This window comes from Notamacropus eugenii, chromosome 1 (assembly GCF_028372415.1).
Source record: "Notamacropus eugenii isolate mMacEug1 chromosome 1, mMacEug1.pri_v2, whole genome shotgun sequence".
Classification (NCBI taxonomy): domain Eukaryota; kingdom Metazoa; phylum Chordata; class Mammalia; order Diprotodontia; family Macropodidae; genus Notamacropus; species Notamacropus eugenii.
The window spans coordinates 453,255,151-453,276,907 of NC_092872.1; the positions used below are offsets into that span (position 1 = coordinate 453,255,151).

The window sequence follows — 21,757 nt, forward strand, 5'->3', positions numbered from 1 at the left end:
AGTTTTCTGCCTGTTGTTTTCCGCCTGGGTTTCTATTTGCTTTTCCCAAATGAGGTACTGATGAGATGTATTTAACCTTTACAGCTTCCTGGAGTTTCCTTTTAGGACCAAGACTGGAATTCCGTACCTCGGTTACCACAAGATAGGAGGGGTGTGACTGGAATGAAAGAATTAGACTGAAGCATACCTAAACACTCAGGCCTAGAAAATAACGCCAAGAACACAGTTCCCACCCCCCACCCCGGTGGTTGGATGAAGCCAATTATTTCTCTGGTTAAACCAAACAAATCTCAGGAAATTCAACCCAATCTTATCTCTGGGACAGAACATGGGAGACAAGGGTTAATCCTCAGGACTGCATTTCAGTCCATTAGAGAAATGTTTATGGCATGAAGTACTGTGTAAGGAATACACGACAATATACATTAGGATCTTTACAATATTAAATGCATAATATACAACTCTACAGGTATCTTACAGAGGAAGGTGAGTGGTGTGCCATCTGTTCAGATATGGCAGGATGGGGTAGCTTTTTCCATCAGTGAGTGTATAAAGTGTCACACCATATAAAATCAAAGAAGGAATAGCTTAGCTTTATAGCCCCCAAAACACCAGACAAGCCTGGCTCAGTACCTGTTTGCACAAGGGAGGGAACAGGCCCCCAATGGGCTCATTTTTTTCCATTCTGGGTCTATTTCTGTTGAATTCATCATCTGGACTGAGGGGCCCCAGATCACCAGAAGAGCTCAGTCCCTCTCCTTAATGACCACGTTTGTCTAAGAACAGTTTAATTAAAATTCAGTGTCTACAACAGGATTCTATAAATTAATGTGGGAGAAACTAAATTGTGATTAGCGCACGAATTAGTGACTGAGGCCCCCGATCATGCCACACAGCAATGAGCAGGATTTCACAGAATGCTATTTATAGGCTGGCACCTGCAAACATAGTGCTGTCTCCTGAGTTACAGAAGCGGCTGTTGCTTAAGTCAGAAGAGATGATAACTGTTTTCATTAAAGAAACATTGTAGGGGCCAAATGAAAGGGGTGGGGGGAGACCTTCCCTAAAGAGACAGACACACAGCAGAAGGGCAATATGCCATCAGTATTTCAAAAATACTTTTAAATTATCAGAGAAAGAAGAAACAAAGATATGTCCTGTCCTGCAGTGCAAGAACATAAGGGGTGGCCCTTTTTCCTAAAGCTCAAGACAGAGCATGTGCTGACCCCCCCCCCCACCCCCTGCAGGGGCACCAGGACCTGAGATGCCCACACATACAACAAAAGAGTAGTGGGGGAGATAGGGCTGGCATCTTCCTTGGTCTGCTTTGCTAATACGGAAGCTTCCATACTTTGGCCTTGGTTTTGGGGGTCCTGGGGTTGGGGCTGCTCCCAAGGTGGATCTTACTTTTGAAAATAGGCCACAATTAGTCACACTGACAGTTTCCTTTTTTAAAAGTATTGAGCACCAGATAAATATGCATCAGTCCTTGTCTGTTTCTCCAACCTTGGCAGAGAAGCCACTTTCATTTTAAATATCATAGAAAAATAAGCCATTTACTAGCATGAACAATCACAGACGTCAGACACACGCATGGAGATGTGGGGCACGTCTGGAAAGACGTGATGCCTCAGATGAGGCAACATCCAGCAGTGTCACACTGGCCTTAGCCCCTCCCAGGGCCTTCGGCACCAGGTCAGGAGGGGGCTGGGGGTTCTGGAAGGCTGTCGACTGAGTTCCTTCCACATAGGTCCTGTCACCAAAGCCCAATCAAACACCCCTCGAGCACTGGCTAAGTGCTGGTTAGGTCCAATGTCACTGCTGCTGGGAAGAAATTGCATTCAATCGCATTCCCACAAAGCATCCTGTCCATCTGCCAGGCATGCTCTGGGGCTTTACAATGAGGACTGACTGGGTGAGCACCCCCAACTGGCCAAGGAGCTCCACACCCAAGTTGCTAACACTGTTTTCCGACCCCCTCAGTGCTTCCCATGGGAATGGTTCAGCACCAAGATGGCAAAGGCAGGCCTAGTCCAGGGGCTCCTGCTTTATCCGGATTGTAGTCGGAGCCTGCTGAAGCCGTCTGTCCTGCCGACACAGCATATATTCACTGAACTGGGAGGAATCCACCCCTCCCCCACAGCTTGCAGCCACACTAAAGCCTTTCTGAAACAGTCTCTCGAGGACCTGTGAAATCAGAAACAACACAGGATCAGCATTGGCCTCCACAACCCAAGACCCAGAACCCACCACTGAGCCTTGCTCCTCCAGCTTGGAAAGAAATTCCTGACTCTGGAGATAACCAAGAATGAAAGTTCTATGGTCAGAATTTAGTACCTCATTTCAAATGACTATACTATGTGGAAACACAAGTTAATCAAACACACAAATCCTGCACTGGGTATTTCAAGACTTCTGGAGAGTGGCCTTGAATATCAAGTAAGCTAATGTCTCTTTGGTGGGTTTTTCAGCATATAAAGCTTATTGGGACCAGGACCTCTTCTTTCCTGTGAGCACACTCTGGCCCTAAGGAGCTAATGTGGCATGTAGTTAGACTGGGGTCTCTGGATCCCTGGGATGGCAGTATGTCCCTACGCTTGTCAGTGTTAGTGATTTCACAGGCTTGTGGGTCCTGCAGGAAGGAGCTCTGGCTCCTTCCAAGAGGGTCCCAGTATGTACTCCTAGGGTCTCTCCACGAGGAGGGCTTCACTCCTTGAGCTTGACAGGAATTCTAGTGGGCAGCAAAGCTCCCACCCAAAGTCAGCCTTCTCACCCAGAACCCCTCTCCCCAGACCCTGCCTGAAACACAAATTCTAGTCAGATACACAAATTCCAGACAGTTTTCCCTGAGTCTGAGCAGCTCATGAGCTGAGAGGGGAGGTCTGACGACCCTGCCAAATAATTAAGGCTCATGTAAACTACAGAGATGCTGCCCAGGGCTGCAATCTGCACTCAGCTGTGAGCTCCTGGAGCCGCAGCCGGCAGGGCCTGGAGGCAGGAGGAGTCCAGCTGGTGCCTGGGGCCGGGGGGGAGACATGTCCATGTGTCCAGACAGTCAACTCTTCCCATGAGAGACTTGGGGGAATCCAGGGCACCTCACCCCAGGCAGTGACAGACGCTGGGACCAGGAGGGAGTTAAGATGGACAAGCAGAAGGAATGGTCATATCCCCTTTTTAGTGGACAAAAACTCTACCCCCCCACCCCCTTCTTCTCAAGTCTATTCCACTTTCCAGAAATGCCCCGGGCCTGAGCTCAGGGAAAGAACTGTCTAACCAGGAGCCAATTTAGTACCTTATCATCTGACCTTAAAAAGCCCTGACCTGTCCTATGAGATCCAGATGTGGTCAGAATGAGAGGGAGGAGGGAGGGAGCCATGGGATGCATGTGTCATTGTATGGGCAGATGGGCAGACAGAGCCATGCAGAGACCTAGACCCTGGGGTATTGTGCCACAGGCAAGATACATGTCCCCTCAAGTGAGATTTTACACACACACACACACACACACACACACACACACACACACACACACACATACACACACACTCTCTCACACACACACATATATACACACACACACACACACACACACACACATACACACACTCTCTCTCTCTCTCTCAGCTACTGGCTCCACATAGAATTTACAAACCTCCTTTCCCAAGGCCTCTCTGGCTCCTAGGAATAATTGAGGGGCTGAAGGCATCAGAAGGCATCTCAAACCCCTACTAAGTAAACCTCCAAAACATTCTTCTCCCATGTCCCAAATGTATGTCCACAGGGATAGGGATTGACACTATGGTTTCATAGATCCAAAGAATTCCCAGATGAGTAAATACCTCTACCAATGTAGGTCAGCATATTCCCTGAAATGTATAGTCAGAGAGCTGCCTAGGGCATCAAAAGGTTAAATGACTTACCCAGGGTCACCCACAGGCCAGTATATGACCAGGGTAGCATTTGAACCCAGGTCTTCCTGTCTCCATAGAAATGAAAAAAGATCTGGATGAAGTGACCTCAAAGAAACTGGTTTCCCATGCATATGTATATTTATGTCTGTACATGTTGGATGTAGGGATGCATCAGATATGTCTAAGAAATTGATCTCCATTAAGATGTCCACATGTATCAGGAGATATGGCCAGCCTGTAGTATCCACTAATGGTTGCAAGTGCAATGTTAAGACTAAGTGAAAGAAGGCAGGCTGAAGTTGAATTGTATTTGCTGAGCAGCACTGACCCACATGGCCTGAACCGCAGGAAATCAGATGCCAGGACTTCCCTTGGCAGATCCCAAGCTGAGAAATTTCAATCTTGAGAAAATCTGGTGTCTGATGCCCTAGGGGCAGCTGGGGGTTGTGAGCCCTCCCCAAGTTCATTCTTTGATTCTCCTCCCTCAGATCCCTAGAAGTCCTCTGTTCAGGGTCTTAAGCCCCTCTAGCCTTGCCCTTCCCAATTATAGAACCTTCACTGGCTTGTTCAGCACAAACCCATAGGAAAGCTCTGGCCATGATCATACTCCGTGGTCCTCAGCATCTCCATGGCCATGTCTAGCCCCTGTCCCACCCTCATCCTGGTGCCTACTTAATTCTGAGCTTAACATCAAGCTCCAAGTGTCAAATGAAGCACATTTGGTTGAAAATACTTTGGATTAATTTTATAAAACATCCTTTTGCCCCCCCCCAAAAGTGCAGAGATCAATTTTTTTTAAGACCATCCCACAGGCACCATCACTTAATTATGAAGGAGACATAAATTATGCATCAACACATTGTTGTCTTCACTGGAAATGGCACAGAAGCTTCTGGGGTTTGGGCAGCTCAGTCTCTATCTCTGTCTGCCTCTGTCATCTGCCTCTGTCTCTTTTCTTTCTCTGTCTTTGCCCAGGTTTGTATGGGAATGAACACAACGCCAAGGCACATTACTCAGAAACGCTAACCCTATTTTCTGGCAAGATTGGGGCGGGGAAAAGGGGGAGAGAGAAGGATGGGAAGGAGTCTTTTGGGCCAGTTTGTATCAAGATGGCCTGAGGGAAGAAAATGCATCATCTCTAGGGGCCAGAGAGGGGAATGGAAAGCTAGCTGGCATGCCCAGGAGGTTGAGAGTGCGGTCCCTAGCAGAGCACATGGTCACCTTGACAGGGTGAGTGGCTATTAGTAGGTGTGTGGTCAGTGCAAGATGCGTGCCCTGGGCCCTCACCTGCACAGAGTTGAGCCGGCAGTAGCCATTCAGTGGGAAGCGGATGACGTGTGTGGGGTCCTGGTTCCACCCAGCATTGACGGAGTTGCACATGACATCACCAGTCTCCGGGAAGACTTCCTCGATAAGTGCCTTCTCCCCACTGAGGGCAATGCGCTCGCCGAGGTCAGGTGTCACACGAACCACAAGGCATTCACAGGCCTGGCCACGGCGCCGCTGCTCCTGCTCCTGCTTCCAGCGGTCTAGCTCCCTTACCATTGGCTGCAGTTGGTAGTAACGTGCCTCTTCATACAGGAGGCTGAAGTCCTGTGGACCAGTGAGGGAGGGAGGGAGGAGGTGCCCAGGAGCAGAAGAATATGAACTGTCATGTTCTAATCTCTACTTCAACCCTCGGATCACTGAGAGGCTTCTGGGATAACTCCCTCCCCAGAGGCAAATGGGAAGGACGCCCAAACCCTATTTTACAGAGAGAAAACTGAGGCCCAGAGACAAAGCTATTTGCCCACCTCAGATCAGCAAAAGACCTAGGCTAGACACTGTATTCTGACCCACGGGACATATTCTCCATGCTTGCCTGGGACCCAGCTCCTTGACAATGAGCCTGCTCTGTGATAGGCCTTTATTTGCAATGGAAAGAACACTGGATGAAGTGATCTCTTAGGTTTCTTTCTCTTAGGTGCTAATTTGTATCTGAAAGTTAGGCCCCAGACTTTGAGCTGTCCTCAGGACCTGGATACTGGAGGGCTGGGGGTGCTATACTTCTAGAGAACAGAGGTCAGCCAGAGCCTCAAGACTATTTACGCCCTCCCAAAGTCCCCTGACTATACACATCTTCCTAGAAGCTCCCAACTATTCACACTTGCCATAGGCCCCTGATCATACAGAAGCCTTCCACTAAGTGGGTCCTTCCACTCATGGGGCTCTGGCCCCAGAGCAGTCTCTCCTTTGGTGGGCAAGAACTTTACATAATTTAAAGAAGGTTTATTTTGGATTGCGATCCTTCTTCCCAAATAACCTGGGTCTTCATGCCTAGGACAAGCATGAGGCCACTGCCACTCCCAGGGCCACCTAATTGTGAGGACACCCTGATAAACAAATAAGCTACAAATATGAGAAAATAGAATTAGTTTAGAAAAACCAATTTAGCCTTTGGCTTCATTGTTTAACTTTTTATGGTATCCATGACAACCAGTGGTCCATTTATTAAATCACAGCATCCCTGTATCGCCCCGTGTCCGTGGGGAACATGATGGAGCTGCCTGTGCACAGGTCAGCAGCCAGCCTTCACTCAGGCATACAGTAAGCCCAGCCAACACCCACCCACCTCACCTTGAAGTCGTCTGGCAGCAGGAGTTTGGATGTCCGCAGGAAGCTAAGGACATATCTGAATATCTCCCCATCCCGATCAATGAAATAATGCTGCTTCAGACTGTCTAGTACGATGGGCTCTGTGCCATTGAATAGACGACTTATCCTGAGATGGAAAAAGGAAAGAAAGGTGGTTGGAAAGGAAGAGACCAGAATACATGAGTTGGACCTCATGATTTGAGCTATGAAACTGGGAGGTCTGAAGATACTGAAGATTAAGACTTGGAAAGGACCTTAGAAGTCCTCTACCAACCCCCTTCATTTCACAGAAAGGGAAACTGAGGCCTAGAAGGGATACTTGCTCAAGTAAGTGACAAGAATTGGGTTTTAAATCCAGGTTCTCCAATTCCAAATCCAGTGTTCTTCCCACCATGCAACACTGCTTCCCAAGGTCTTGGGTGACTCTATTTTGGAGGAGGATATAACAGGATGCAGGAATGAGAGCAACTCTGACTATCTGTACATACCCAGAGATGGATAATACTGCTCCCCCTACCTCCCAGCAGACATACTCTATCAGATTCATAATGTACACACAGAGGAGGCTGAAGGATTGACGGCAACAGAAAGGTCAGCATGAAGGAAGGGGAAGTGCAGTGTACCTGAGGATGCTCAGAACATGCATGCCAAAACAGAGAATCAGAGATTACCTGCCACACTAATGGGTTAATTGTTCTCCTTAGGGAGAAACGTCTCTGGCTCCAACTGGAAGGATTCAGTGTAGCTACAAGGAAGAATTTCTTCTATTCTATCTATCTATCTGTGTAAAGGGACAGTGACAGACCTGTACACAGGGCCTAGGAGTACAGGAGCATTTGCTGTTCTAAAGAGACTTCCAAGGCCTCTTTCTGGTATACAAAACCAGAAAGCCCATAATGGTGCTCTGGGGAATTCTTTAAGAGCTCTCACCCCACTACCTGAACCTCTTATTCTTTGGAGAAAACAGGGAAGGCCTAAGAGACATCAGATTTTAGGCAAATCCATTTTTAATAAAGAGAAAATTAAAGCTGTAAGTCATCATTTGACACCAGCATGGTGTGAGGCCAAAGCCATTTTTCCCACCCACAGCCTTAGAATGAAGCTGGCCTCACTTTCAGGTTGAAATAGTAAAGTTGAATTTAGTGAAAAATAATTTTCTAAAACATCTACCACTAAACCTTAGGAAACAGCCATTTCAGGATAGGGTAATACCTGGCTTTTAACACAGGGTAATTTAACAAAAATGACTAACTTGGGATCGAGAAGCCCCCAGTTAGATCCAAGATGAATGCCAGGTCTGCAACCAGCAATGTCCTTGTATCTCCCCCTGCTCCATTTGGGGACAGACATTGTGGTCCATGGCCCCCTCCCCATTTCTTCAGCCAAGTTAGGACCTAGTAGTACTCTATATGCCTATAGAAGCTGCCTTCACTTCTCCCCCAAGCCTAGCATTTGGGGAAGTAAGTTTACCAGCTTATCCTGGGGGAGAGGGCAGACATGCTGGGCATGAGGAAGAGCGATGGACCACATGGATGATAGGCACTTCCACTGTCATGGAGACAGCCTGTAAGGGCAGGCTAAGCTGAACATGAGAATGCAGACTCACTGAAGAGAAGAAAAATAAAGACTCATCTACTAAACGCATGGTCCCCAAGGGGCTTTAGCTTCCTCGTGAGAAGCCCCAGCTCCCCCAAGCAATGGGAAACATCCAGGTAACCAATGGAAGTCTTTCACATGCCCTATTTGCTCCTCTTGAATTATGGCCATGCATTTATAGCCATCATCTGTGGCTCCTACCCTTTGTCCTGTGCATGTTCTTCCTAAGTCCTTCTGGGAGCCAATACCATATTCCCCATGATGCTATAGGCAGAACAGGAGAATGAAAGATCTGGGCTCAGTCTTTTGCAGTAAAGGAACTACGTGAGCTCAGTGTGTCTGTGGTATAGGAGGCATTAGTGTAGTGGGCTCAGTTCTGACAACAATGAAGGAGGGACCTTTGTTCAGTCCCTTTATCTAGTAAAGGAAGGATCTCAGTTCAATTTGCCCCTCTAGTATTTGATTTAATTAACCTCATATTTCTGGGGAAATTACCAATGCCTGGATAAGACTCCAGGTTGCAGGGCCTGGGCCCCCAAGGCTGGAGCAGCTGGGCCATACCTTGAACTTGCAATAAGATCACACTTCTAAAAGAATTTCTGGACAGATGTTTCTCATCCAAAGAATCTTAGGACAGTCAGGAGAACCCACTGAAGAGGCCTCAGAAGCCAACTAGTCCAACCCCTTCATTTTACAGATGAGGAAACAGGTCTGAGGAGTAGAAGTGACTTCCCCATGGTCACACAGGTAGCAGTCATCAGAGATAGAATTTGAAGTTGGGTCCTCTGAACTTTTACTTTTTAATTAACTTTATTAATTCCTCTTTTCTTTATATGGGAGAAAAATGAAATCCAGAGAAAGGAAGTAACTAGGCCATGGTCGCATGCACATTAGTGTTAGACTCCTAGTCTCTACCACCAGGCTCCATCTCTGCTTAGGTATAGGATGTCAATCTCTCATCAGAGTCAAGGGTCATTTGGGAGACTATTTGAGGACTGATAAGCTTGGAACAACACTGATTTTCCAGGTATTTCTGAATCAAATCCTGTTCAGCCTTGCTTCCTGCTAACCATGGATGGGGAGGAAGGTCTCCCACGTACTTCACTGATCTACTGTGCTTACCTAGAATATGCTCATCAGGTACTGGGCATGCCCTGCCATCCCCTAAACAAAAATACTAAGGTTGGAGTGTGTAATGCCCTATCAGGAGAAAATGACTCAACCCTAGAGAACTTACCAGTTGACATTGGTGAGTGCACTAATGGGGAAGGAGGTGATGATAGTAAGAAGATAGCACCCTTGGCTAGTGATGCCAAAGTCATGGATTTTCCATCTCTAAACAGTACCCAAACTGAGCCTTAAGCCCTGCAATGGACTGCCCCCTATACAGGTCAATAAGAGGCCACTAGCCCTGCTCCCATGCAGAACAATGACCCTTACTTAGCCATTGGTACCATTCTGACGCTGGCTACAGAATGATCCTTAGCAAGAGCTGTTAGGCTTGGGAGGGACTCTAGAGGTCATCTAGTCCAATTTCCTCATTTTGTTGATGAGGAAGCAAGCCCTAACCATTGCCACAGATTTGACTTCCTGCCAGCTTTCTTGTGAACAGATGAATGTGGATGGCTCAGTGGAGTGCACAGGTAATGTCCTCACCCTGGGGATGTTCTAGAAAGACACTGGGGATGCTATGGGGAGACAAGAGGACACTACAGGGAGACAAGGGGACACTACAGGAGAGAGGAAGGATCTTAAAGAGAAGCAGTGAGGACCTTATGCAGGAACAATAGGGTTGTTATTGAGGATAATGGAGAAATGGAAAGAACAGTGAGGATGCCATGAAGAAGACAGTGAGGATACTGTGTTGGGACGTGATGGAAGCTGTGGGTCGACAACAGGTGGATTACAGGGGGCCAGAGCCATAACATGGAGTATGAGGTAGATCTGCCTTTGTTTCTTGTTTGGCTACTCCTGGGACCTCTGGGGATCTACATCTGTCCTATGGGATATGAGGTAGATGATCCACAGCCAATCTGCACTCAAACTACTGTCACCATAAGTGCTACTGTGCACTAAAGAGAAAAGACCCAGAGCCCTCCCTGTAGGCCTGGGGGGTATCTCTTGATCTACTTTTTCAAAGCCAGCCAGACACTGCTGATAGTCGCCACGAATCCCTTCTCCCTCAGTGGGTTTCACTGTTCTTTATTCCCCAATTCTCCAATCATCATTGCGTTCTCTATCTTCATCTCATTGAACCTTCTTGGAAATCATTCTTTAAAACACACACACACACACGCGCGCACACACACACACACACACACACACGGCATTGGCTTTTTTTTTTTTAAAGAATTGGTGCAAAAAAAAGAATTAAAAAATTAATAACTGAGTAAGGATCAGGTTGAAGGATGTCTGAGACTCTACAGAGAATCTCAGGGAAGCCAATGTTTCTATAAAGACTCAGTTAAATCTTGTCCTGAGTCCATGGCTGCAAGAGCACACAGAGTAATTATGTGACAAGGGCGTACAGCCGTGGCATGATGCACAGACTGGCCATACCACAAGAGTTGACAGCCCTCACGTAGCACATGGACTAGTTTTCAGTAATGACAGCAATTTGGAAAGAATGCTGGATTTGGAGTCAGAGAAAGTGGGTTCGAACCCCAGCTCCCCCACTTAGTACTCATGCAGCAAGTCCCTTTCGCTCTTGAAGCCTCCTGTCCTTCATCTGTAAAGTGAGAGGGCTGGCCTGGCATCTCTGGCTTCCTTTCTCGCCCTAAATCTATGTTCCTGATAAGCCATAAGGCCAGGTGAGGGTCGAAATTCTATTCATAAAATAGAAGCTGTAGGGGAAGTGACTGGTGGTTATCTGATCAAAAAGTGACCTGTTTAATGTAGGCTGAACTCTTCCTCAGTGCACCATATCTTCTAATAATTGTCCCTTTCCTTTTACCAGAAAAGAGAATCCAAAGGTGAACCTTAAGCCTCCACATGTTCCTAGCATCCTCAGTGACAACAAGGAGCAGAAATTCCCACTCCCCTCTTTGCACCTTTGTATACACACTACGCCATCTCATCTCATCGCCACCATTTAGCATCTTTAACTTCCTTCAAAGCTTAGTGCATGTAACATGTCCTACAGGAAGCCTCTCCTAATCCCTTCCCTCTGATTGCTAGTACCCTCTAAAAATTATTTTGTATTGACTTTTGTGTGGACATACTATTTCCCTTTCCAACTGAATATAAACTCTGTCTTTGTACCCCTAGTGCAAGACAGACAAGGGGCACTTAGTAAATGCTTGGTGAATGAATGAATAAAGTCTAGGTTACTGGCTTCTTCCCTGTGCCACTGACACTAACAGGTAGGTGGAGAGATAAGCCAAAATCCATGCGGGATGGACAGGCAGGCAGGCAGGCAGATGGGCGGGTAGGTAGCTATGCAGGCAGACAGCACTGGGGGCTTCTGCTGAGCCCTTGGGCTGGGAGGCTCACAGAGGGGATGTCACACAAACGTGATCAGTGTGCCTTACGGCAGTGACATCGCACCAGTGGGCAGGCAGCTATCACGGAGGACGCCTCAATTTGCAGCCACAGCTGCCCATATGAGAAGAAGCAGTTAAGAGGAAAAACACAATTTGCTGTTCTGAGATTCCCCCACATGAAGGGACTATGTGCACATGGGACCAACGCATGGAGGTAACTAAGAGACATGTTGTGTTTGCACAAGCATGCAGATTCCTACTGCACTGACCAGAAGCTGTGTGGAAGCATATGTAGCTCTCTATTATGTAAAAGTATAGATATGGACACGTGTACACCTATATGTATGTGACTCCCTATTAAAGCAAACCACAGATCTGCGTGCATTTATGTGCCCTTGCACATCGGTGTGGATTCACATTCTGTGTGCCCGTAGCTGAAACAGCACATACCCTCTGCTGCCCATGTGGGACCAACCACATACCAAAAACTCGTTAGTTACTGAGCTGACTGAGATTACAGAGCATGCTCCAAGAGAGGATCTTAATAAAACACAGCAGATAAACAAGGACAATGGGGCATCAGACCTTCGGGTACCACAGGCTGAAGCTTTTTGAAAAACAGCAATAACCTTCCCCCCCAAAGGCTACAAGCTTCTGCCATGCAGATGACCACAGGGCACAGAGAAGGAAGATGATAAGGATGTAATTCTGGGTTTCAAGTCCAGGGTCACTGAGAGTGGGCATTCATCTGGTCTCATCTCCTTGGATTTAGATCCAGAGCTTTCAGCCCTCTTCCTTGCAATATACTCTTCCTCTGTAGTCCTCCATCAGCACAGACCTGCAAACTCTCCCAATCTCCCCTGACTACTCAGTTGTGATTACATCACAAATGCAGTTTTGCTATTCTCAGGGAAGCTATTCCACAGAGTGTTGTGGGCAAAGGTTTTATTAATTTAACTCAAAAACATCATCAACTGATTAAGGATTGATCTATCTAAAACAACTTGAGAAAGCTGCAGATGGTAAAATTGAAATTAAATACCCGGACTCTGTCCCTCTTCACAGATATATATCACTATGTGTGTTGCCCTCACATGTTGCTTTACACAGATGTACATCACCCCCTCCATCGTCTGTTCACATGGGCCACACAAGAGGACTATCATCACAGTTCAACTATAAATGATTACCGATCTATACTTAGAGCTCCTCCACATTGAGCCAGAAACACCCACTTTAGTCTAAGTGAGAGGCAGAACTGTTCCAAAGACTTTCTGATCACCAACAAATGAGTCAACAATCCCCTGGGTTTCATCTCCAGCTGACTTCTCCTTTGATGGGCTACACCATGGAAGTTTCTATTAAACATGCCTGTTCCTGGAAGTGTCAGCAGGGATTTCCTTAAAGCTGTGGGAACAGATGTGAGGTTTGTCACACAGCCGCTGTAGTGCCAATGCATGCCCTCTCATCTCCCCTGCAAATGTCCGTCCTCATCTGCTATAAATTCTCCTCCACTGGGAGGAGATACTTCTGTGAAATCAGACCTTCAGAGCATCTTAATATACAAGTTTCCGAAGCAAGCCACTTGGCATTTGGGACATAAGTGAACAAACATTCCAGGTTAATTTCTTTCTTTTTAAGTCACTCAAGCAATTTAAATGAATGTGACTCTCCTTCTAGGGACGTTTCCCTTTAGCGCTCAGACTTGGGAAGGCTCTCAGTGATGCCCTGTCCAGGCACCAGAGTCAGTTCCTTGCTCTGAAAAAGCACAAGAATCCTTATTGATGCCAGAGAGCTATGGAGAGAGTACTGAACATATATACTACCAGTATGGCCTAAGCCCTCTGGGTTTCAGCTTCTTGATCTATAAACTGAAGAGGTTAAACTAGATGACTTCTGAGGTACTTTTCCAATTCTAGATTAGTGATCCTATGACTCTGACCCCAAAGTCACAGGCCTGATCTTTGACTTCAGGAGATGGGCCTCCATGGACACTCCTGCTACCACAGATAAGAAGGAAATCGCAGCCCATCATGAGGAGTAGCTGTATCCCACTGGCATAGGAACCCAGGAAACAATGGGCAAGTTTTGGGCAAGAAAACAAAATCCAATTTCATATATTGCCAAAAGTATGGGCCTAAGAAAAAGGATGGGCCAAAAATAAGAAACTGTGCCTAAAAGGGCCTATTTATGTCTTCTTCAGAAAGGATAAGGCTGATGAAAGCCAGGGTTTATAAGGTTTGCAAAGCGCTTTACAAACATCATCTCATTTGATCTTCACAATAACCTTGGGAGGTAGGGGCTATTATTATTATTCCCATTTTACAGAAGAAGTAACTCAAGCAGTCAAAAGTGAAGTTACTTGCCCTGGGTCACACAGTTAATAAGTGTCTGAGACCACATTTGAACTCTGGTCTTTTGACTCCAGGTCTAGCACTCTATTACACCACCCAGCTGCCTCCATATATGATCCAAAATAATTTGTTAAAAATGGTTAAGAGTTTTGGTTGAAGGCAGAACATATGTTCTGGATATGTGAGGTGACAGCAAAGAAGGTGACTCACCAGAGCCTTTCCAAATGGCCCCATCAAATACAGACCCAAGCAGCTGAACCCAAGGGATGTGCTGACATTTCCTCATCTGTCTCTATGGTTTTCCCATTAGCCAGCCCTGCTCTCTGGGATGATGCCAGAGACCTTGCACCAGGGCCTCGGTGACCCACCTCATCTCCCTACTGAGCTACCAAGAGATATCTGCTTTTAACTCTTCTATCACAATCATTTCTAGCAAATGAAAGTTTACCAAAAGGAAGAAACTTGGGTAAAGCTCCTCAAAGGGTTAAAATCTGCAGTGGGATGAAATGACCTTTGACAGCTCTGTAATTAGCATGTTTGACAAAAAAGCATACACAATGGTCAGTAAAGTTCAAGGCTGCTCAGTGGGTGCTAGGAGTCCAAGCTGCTCAGAGAAAGTGTGTGGCTGGTCACCCAGGGCCAGAAAAGAAGGACAATGCAACCGAACAGACACAGCTACATTCAACAGAGACTTCCCCCAAAGCACGCGGCCACAATGGCATGTACCACAGGACCAATCTGTTCGGATGCAGAGTCATTTTCCAAAAAGAAAACTTTCTTCCAAAAGAACTATCTTTCCTCATGCCAACAACAACCTGAGGGTCTGTGCCACCAGGTGCTTGAAACACTGTCTCCTATAACACATAGCAATGAAGGAAAAAATGACCTGTTTGAGCTCCCAGGACGCAGCTGTCCCAAGAAGAGGTCCTTGAGCCCAGGCAGACGCAACATATGGAAGAACCTATCACCAGGCACACATGGTGATAGAGAAAGGTCTCCCTTCATTTGATGCCAACCAGGTATACAGCAAAAGAAAGGTCTTCCTTACCTCGAGTCTGGATACTTGGTGAGGGTAGCCAGACTGCTGGTGTACATGTGTCCCCCCACGTCGATGTGCACGGGAGCGTTGGACTTGGTGAGCTGAGCTGGGAGCGGGATTCCCTGAGCGGCCAGGGGAGAGACTGGGGACCGTGTGAGAGAGAGTCGGGACATGCTTCTTCTCTCCTATGAATGCAAACAAAACAACAGAACAGTTTTTCTTTATTGCAGCTGCGGATTTCCTTTATTTCTGGTGTGATCACAGATCTAATCAGATCACTTTTGCATCTGCCTGATCACATATTCAGCTGACAAATTATTGCCACCACTGTAATTAAGTGTATTTGCATCATTTTCTTCAAAGTACCAGAGGGTAAGAGAAAGATGCTTATTAGCAATAAGAAATCAAGAAAAAAAATTTTTTCAAGGTGTCAGCCTCCAGGGGCATAAAACAAACTGCAAAATCCTAATTAAAGGTCGCGGGCTTATGTGTTAGATGTGAAATATCCCCTGACAAACGAATCACCAATTTGTGAATTGGGATTCAGGGGTTTTTGCAAGTTTGTCTCAGTAACGAGACACCTCTAAATTAGTGACTTCCTCAGCACCTAAGGCAGTGAGTTTATATATGTAGTAAATTTCACATCAAACTAGGAGCATTTTTGTTTTAAAAATATATAATAGGCATGCCAGATCAATACCTATCATTTGGGTTTCACCACTGAATGAAAGGAAAAAAAGCGTAGACTCCTGGGCAGGAGGGAATCTTGTGCTTCCGCTGAGACAAGAGCTAGATAGGACCAGGCATCTTCCTGCTCTCACCACTTTTATCAGAACTGACACTGGAAATGAGAAATCATCATACCCGATCTCATTGAGTATCTATCCTTCCATATACTTCCAAGAATATCTGTGGCAAATTCCAACAAAACAGAAAGGTAATTGACTTGTCTGCAGCCATAAAATGGAGCTCTGTCTTTAGAAAGTGAGCTTCAATTTTGCAGAAATCTGGAACCTTGGATTCCCTACTATAGGGAAGTCTTTCCTCCTACCCAGTGCTTCTCCCATTCCCCCTGTTTCTCCTCCCCAGGTATCAGAAGAAAGAGAGCCGATCCTCCTCTTCATGAGAGTCCTACAAATATTTGATTCCCCATTGCAGATACCACTTACACAACATGCAATAAGATCTGTCACAGAGAACATATGAGCCAAGGTAGTCCTCTGCCTCACATAATATCAGATCCATCACAGGCAACATACATGTATACGTTTGCAGTTTCATGTCTATCACGTCTGTTACCAACTGTAATGCAACATATGCTCAGCATTATCGTTATAAAACATTTCAGAACCTAATCTAATTTTCCTGGTATTTTGTTTTGCAGTCATGCTCCCAAGCATGGGCAGGAGGGCTTTACAGACCACAGCACACAGTAAATATCTACTTCTACCAACGGACTTTCCCACCTCACGGTGAAGCCCAAGCTGTCACCTGGAATCTGGTTGTCCATCTCATTGGGACAGACTTTTCTCAGCATGCCACCCATCCAAACCTCTTAACCATCCCACCAGGAGATAAGACCCAGTGCAGAAGAAAAGGAGCACATGGGGCCCTTTAATGAGGTGCAACAGCAGCTGAGAAAACGTGACTTCTGTCCACGGAAAAGCTCCCCCCTTTCCCAATGATAGCAGTCTTCTCCCTCCATACAGAAGGGGAGATCAGAACATCCGCCAGCCCTCAGTCATCAGCAACACCAAAATCTAAATCCATTGTCTTAGACTTCAGCTCACTGGCCTCTCCCACAGGGGCACCCTAAGGCAGAAGGTACAAAGCTTGTCTCTCTCTCTCTCTCTCTCTCTCTCTCTCTCTCTCTCTCTCTCTCTCTCAAGGTCACAGTCATGAGGTGGAGGACATTTATAAACAGGTCCCATTAAATACAGAAGTACTAGCTTAAAGCGTAGACATGGCAAACAGCATTATGAAAACAACAGCTGCCTGGGAAGGAATCTCTGCCAAGTGTGCCTGGCCTTTCTTTTCTGTGTCCCATATCCTTACCACTGCCATCCCCATTTTGAGTAGGGGGTCTATGTGGCCCTGAGGAGATGCTGTTTATTATTACTAATGACACTGCAGGCACACACTGTATTCACTCACATATATACAAACCACACATCTGTTCTAGATTTAGTAAAAATAAAACCCTGCTTGCCTTCTGATGTACCTATCAGGGTCAGCTATACATGGGCTTTTTTTTTTATTTTAAATTTTGGAGGGACTGGAAAAATAACATTCCAGAATGTTAGTCCATGAGGACTAACTTCCTTGCTAACAGTTTGACATCAACAAGTGATAACCCTATAGCTAGTTTTAAAATATAGAATGGGGGTCCATTGGCGGGTAGCTGGGTATATTCAAGGAATGCCTTTCTGCCATGATTTGGCTTCACGTTTGTGCCAAAAGATGTCTCAGGTCTGGAGATTGTAGCTTTCAGGACCTGTGTACACAGCACAGAGATTTAATTTCTGGGACTCACTGGAGGGTCTTATCCCCAGCTTTGGCTAAGCATATAGACCACCAGGTCTCCAGAAAGGGAAAAACTAAGAAACTAAAACAACTCCCATTGGGGGAGGAGCATTCTGGCTTAACCTAGGCCAGGGCTTTTAAATTACAGGGGAAAGTAGCGTATAAAGAAAGCTTTTATTTTATATTGCAATTTAAGTCATTACTACAGTTCCATAAAATTATTTGTGTCAACTAAGTAGCTCCCAAACTTTGCCTGCATTCAGCAAACATGAGCTAACATTTAATTAAAATTTAAATATGACGGGCCTCACATAACAAAACTTCTTTAAACCCAATTTTCACTCACTCGTTTACAACTCACGCACAATTCCCTGGTTGCTGCTAAGCAGGACGTTTATGCGTAACCCAGGAATTAACAGAACTCCCTCTTGCATGAGGGTTTAAGACCTCCAAGTCTCTAAGACCCGCCTTTAATTCAAAAGATGAATGTAGGTGCTCAAAAGACAAGTAACAGCTGACTTAGAAATAGCCACTGCCCACAGGCCTGCCCTCGTTCCAGCAGCAACACTATCCCATCCCAGAGGATGAGGCAGCAGGTCTCAATACAAACAGACCCTGTCCACAGCAGGCAAACTCTGCTGGGCCTAATTTCCTCGGCCTCTGCCTTTTCCTTCTCCCAATCTCAAACAAACACCTGATCACTACACACCTGGCCACGACACACCTGATCACTGCATGCCCCACCACTGGGTATACCATGATGACTGTGCGCAGTCACTCTTTATGACAATCTTCACACACTTGGTCACCACACAACCATCACCCCCCACCCCATCACTCCAATCCACCATCAGTGTACACTCCAAATGGCATTATTGTACATCCCAAAGGCCACCATCACTGCACACCAAGATCTTCTGCCCCAGCTTCTCTTCTTGCCTTTCCAAGCCGGCTGCCTAAGTACTGCTTGTAAAAGCGATTTGCCCAGGCAAAGGGAAATAATCAGAATGCCACGCTCATTTACACACAAAATGAGTTTGTGTCCCATTGTGTTCACAGTTGTTCAGCTCTCTAGGGGTGATTAAACTCGCTGTGCGGCTCCAGCTTGAGATGATTTCACTGAATCGTTTCTCCGTGAAGTTGCTTCTTTGCGAAGCTGTTATTTTAACCATAAAAGGTAAACAGAAGGCAGTTGTAAGAGCGCCATTGAGCTCGCTGGCTGGCTTGTTCACTCAGAGCCCAGGGCTAGGCGCCTTGGGCGGGAATGCTGAAAGACTGCAGAATTTTCCAGGGTGTGGGCTCCAGCTCCAGGCTTGCAGCAACCCGGCTGCTTTAATGCATAGTTCTCAGATGCTGCTCAGATCTCACTCACAGCAAGGCTTTCAAAGTCTCAGAACTTTGGGGAGATGCAAGTTTCACCTGGGCTCATGGCCCCGGGCTACGGGAACCACTCCCAGTGGCTGTTGGGGCAACAAGGAGACATAACCAGCCTGGGGCCCAAGCCAGAGCAGGCCAGGCAGAGCAAGAGACTCAAGGCCCAGCAGGGAGGGCAGAAAAGAAAGGAGGAAGAAAGAAAAAGGCCCAGGGCCCAGTCAGAGAAAGAGACAGAAGCCCAGGTCCTGGCCCAAGGAAGGGTTAAAGGTGTCCAAAGAAGAAGCTGGAAAGGTGGGGGGAGGGCACTGGAAGAGTGCAGTGGAGGGGGAGGAAGAGACAAAGTTAAATCAAGGAGCAGACACTTAGAGAGGCTGCAGATGGGAAACTCTCCTAATTAAGGATGTAAAAGCGCTTTGTTCCCAAAGTTTATTGTTGCCAGGATAAAAAAATTAATTGAAACTAATGCTGTTATTCACTCGTGCAGTTTAATTCCTTCATGCGCATTTAAGACATAAAGAAAACTGCAGGTTTCAGGATCCGCCTCCCCAGCCCTAGAGGGTGGGTGGGGGAAGGGCACCTCTGGCTGGGCAGCCTCCGCCTGTGTGCATGCATGTACTTGCCTATGTGTACATGGGCCAGTACACATGTCTGTGTACACATCTGTGCACGTGTGCATGTGCCAGTGCATGGATGTGCATCTGTGCCTGCTTGTGTCTGTAGGTGTATACAGGTGTACCTGTACCTAAACCTCAGTGCCCCTGTGTCCAAGCTGTGTGAGTGCCCCTGAGCCTGGGAAGCACAGGGCTCGCTCAGTCTGGGTCCTTGTCCTTGGCAGGGTCGGACCTCTGCTCTCCAGGGTGCCGGTCCCTCGTCCCTAAATCCTAAAGAGAGATGACCCCATGTCCAGGGGCTCTCCTCCAGACTTCCCCGCTGCCCCATTTCGGCCACGAGGCTGGGGGCTTGGGGTGGCATCTGTCCCGGCTCAAGTACAGACTTTACTTTTAATCCCTCCCGCATCAGTTTGGGCGCCAAACGCATGCCAAGTGTGTCCGCTCGGAGCCGGGCCCTGCGTGTGGTCACTCCGGACTGCTGGCTCGCACCGGCCCCCGACTGCCCGGAACTTTTTTGAGGGGGAGGGGAAAGTGCAGTTGTTTGTATATCAAACTCCTGAGTGCCCCCAGGAGACTTCAACCACCCGGGCGCGCCTGAGTTCAGCCCCACGTGGGTACGTCCTTTCTGGCTCCACTAAAGGCCGATCCCCACCCCCCCCCCCCACACACGCCATCCAGGCTCCAGTCAATCCAACTGTGCCGCGGGTCCCCGGAGGCAGGATTAGCGTGCTCTTAGGTCCCCCGTGGCGTGCGGGCTGGTGTGGGAACCAAAGTGGGAGCCCAGGGGCTCGGCCGCCCTCAATGCCTCCTCCTCAGAGGCACCCCCACCCCCTTTGTGCGGCCGCAGGACCTTCACCACTGGCGGGTGCCCCACGTAGTACTCCGGCGCGCTCAAGCCCCTTGGGAAGGGGGGCACGAGCATTAACCTCCAAGTGGCAGCCGCCATGTCCCCGCCCCCTGGGGAGGACCCCAGACCCTCGGATCCCCTTGCCTTCCCCACCGTCTCCCGCTGGTCCGGACAAAAGCGGCGGGTCGCGCGCCCCTGCCCTCCACAAGCCCAGGGCCGTCTCAGCGCCTGGCGCCCCCTGCCCTTGCCCGGATCCACTCACCGCGGGGAGTCCTTTCCCTGGCTCGGCAGCCCCTGGCCTTCCTCGGCCCCACAGCACGCAGCAACCCCCACGCTAGCCGGCCTCACTCGGAGCCTCCCGCCCTCCCCTGGGCGCGGCCAGGAAAGGGGCCACGGCTCGGGCGGGGGGCGACCAAGTGTCCGGCCCCGCCGGCCAGGGTTGGAGAGGGGGCCCGGGACCGTGGCCGGGGCCTCGGCGCCTTTAACGCCCCCCCACCCCCGCCTGTCCCTTAGTCTCCGAAGCGACTTTGTCCGAGTTGGGGAAGACACTCTCGGAAAAGAGGGCGCGCGGTGCCCGGCTCCGCGCGGAACCTCCGCGCCCTGATCCTTACCTTGGACATGGGAGACGCGGCGGCAGCGGCGGCGGCGCGGTCACGGGCCCCTGGGCCCCGGCCCCCGCCCGCCTCCTCCCGCCCGCGGCTCGGGGTCTCGTGGGTCCGGGCCGCCTGGGCGCGCTTCTTTTCTCGGGGTTTTGGCTCCTCGGGTCGGTTCGGTCTCGTCCTGTAGTTACTTTCTCCCGAGTCCCCCCCACCCTCCCCCCACCCCTCCCTCCCTCCCCCGGCCCCTCTCTGAGCTGTCCCTCGCCGAGCCGGGCAGGGCTCTGCCCCCCCTCCCCTTCCTCCCCCTCCCCTTCCTCTTCTTCCTCTCCCTCCTCCTCCTCTTCTTCCCCGGCCTCCTCCTCCTCCTCGCCTGCCTCCTCCCCCTCCTCCTTCTCTTCCTCTTCCCTCCCCCTCAGTCTCTCCCCCTTGCTCCCCAGCTTCTTTCCCGTCGCTCCCCGTCTCCCTCTCCGTCTCTCTGCCTGATTGCTATTGAAGAAGGGGGGGAAGAACCCCAAAACAAAACCCTTTAAAATCGAAACCCGCCGAGACTGTGCTCTGAAGAGAAAGGGCAGTAATCCGTCTCTAAATACAGGAGTGAAACACACACACACTCACACACACACACACTCACACACACACACACTCACACACACAGGCGACTTCTAGCTCGGGGCTTGGCAGGAGCCTCCGGGGCAGAGGATTAGAGCTACAATTAGCTCAGCCCCGCGCCCGCCCCGGCTAATTTCTCGATAAAAATGTGATATTTTCCCATTTTTACTGGGAAAAC

General features: G+C 48.4%; 1 protein-coding gene across 3 annotated transcripts; it reads right to left on the reverse strand.

The window, feature by feature from the left end:
- Nucleotides 1–342: 342 nt before the first annotated feature.
- Nucleotides 343–21,159, reverse strand: KCTD15 (potassium channel tetramerization domain containing 15). 3 transcript variants are annotated; one of them, XM_072632029.1, is made up of 5 exons: nucleotides 20,983–21,159; nucleotides 15,026–15,201; nucleotides 6,528–6,672; nucleotides 5,199–5,504; nucleotides 343–2,187 (listed from the first exon to the last, which is right to left on the reverse strand). In XM_072632029.1, the coding sequence occupies exons 1-5, from the start codon at nucleotides 20,989–20,991 to the stop codon at nucleotides 2,029–2,031; spliced, it is 795 nt and encodes a 264-aa protein (XP_072488130.1). In that variant the 5' UTR covers nucleotides 20,992–21,159; the 3' UTR covers nucleotides 343–2,028. The 3 variants fall into 3 exon arrangements, with proteins under 3 accessions (XP_072488130.1, XP_072488129.1, XP_072488131.1); XM_072632028.1 differs by lacking the exon at nucleotides 20,983–21,159 and adding an exon at nucleotides 20,634–20,740 and having other exon boundaries at nucleotides 1,493–2,187; XM_072632030.1 differs by lacking the exon at nucleotides 20,983–21,159 and adding an exon at nucleotides 18,568–18,759 and having other exon boundaries at nucleotides 1,894–2,187.
- Nucleotides 21,160–21,757: the final 598 nt, after the last annotated feature.

Bases quoted from the DNA above. Each gene is read 5' to 3' on its own strand.
- KCTD15 (XM_072632030.1), bottom strand. From the start codon at position 18,711: ATGGTTAAAATAACAGCTTCGCAAAGAAGCAACTTCACGGAGAAACGA. The intron at 6,673-15,025 runs GTAAGGAAGACC...TTTCCATCTCAG, and splicing joins ACCAAGTATCCAGACTCGAG to GATAAGTCGTCTATTCAATG. The intron at 2,188-5,198 runs GTGAGGGCCCAG...CTGATTTCACAG, and splicing joins GCCGGCTCAACTCTGTGCAG to GTCCTCGAGAGACTGTTTCA.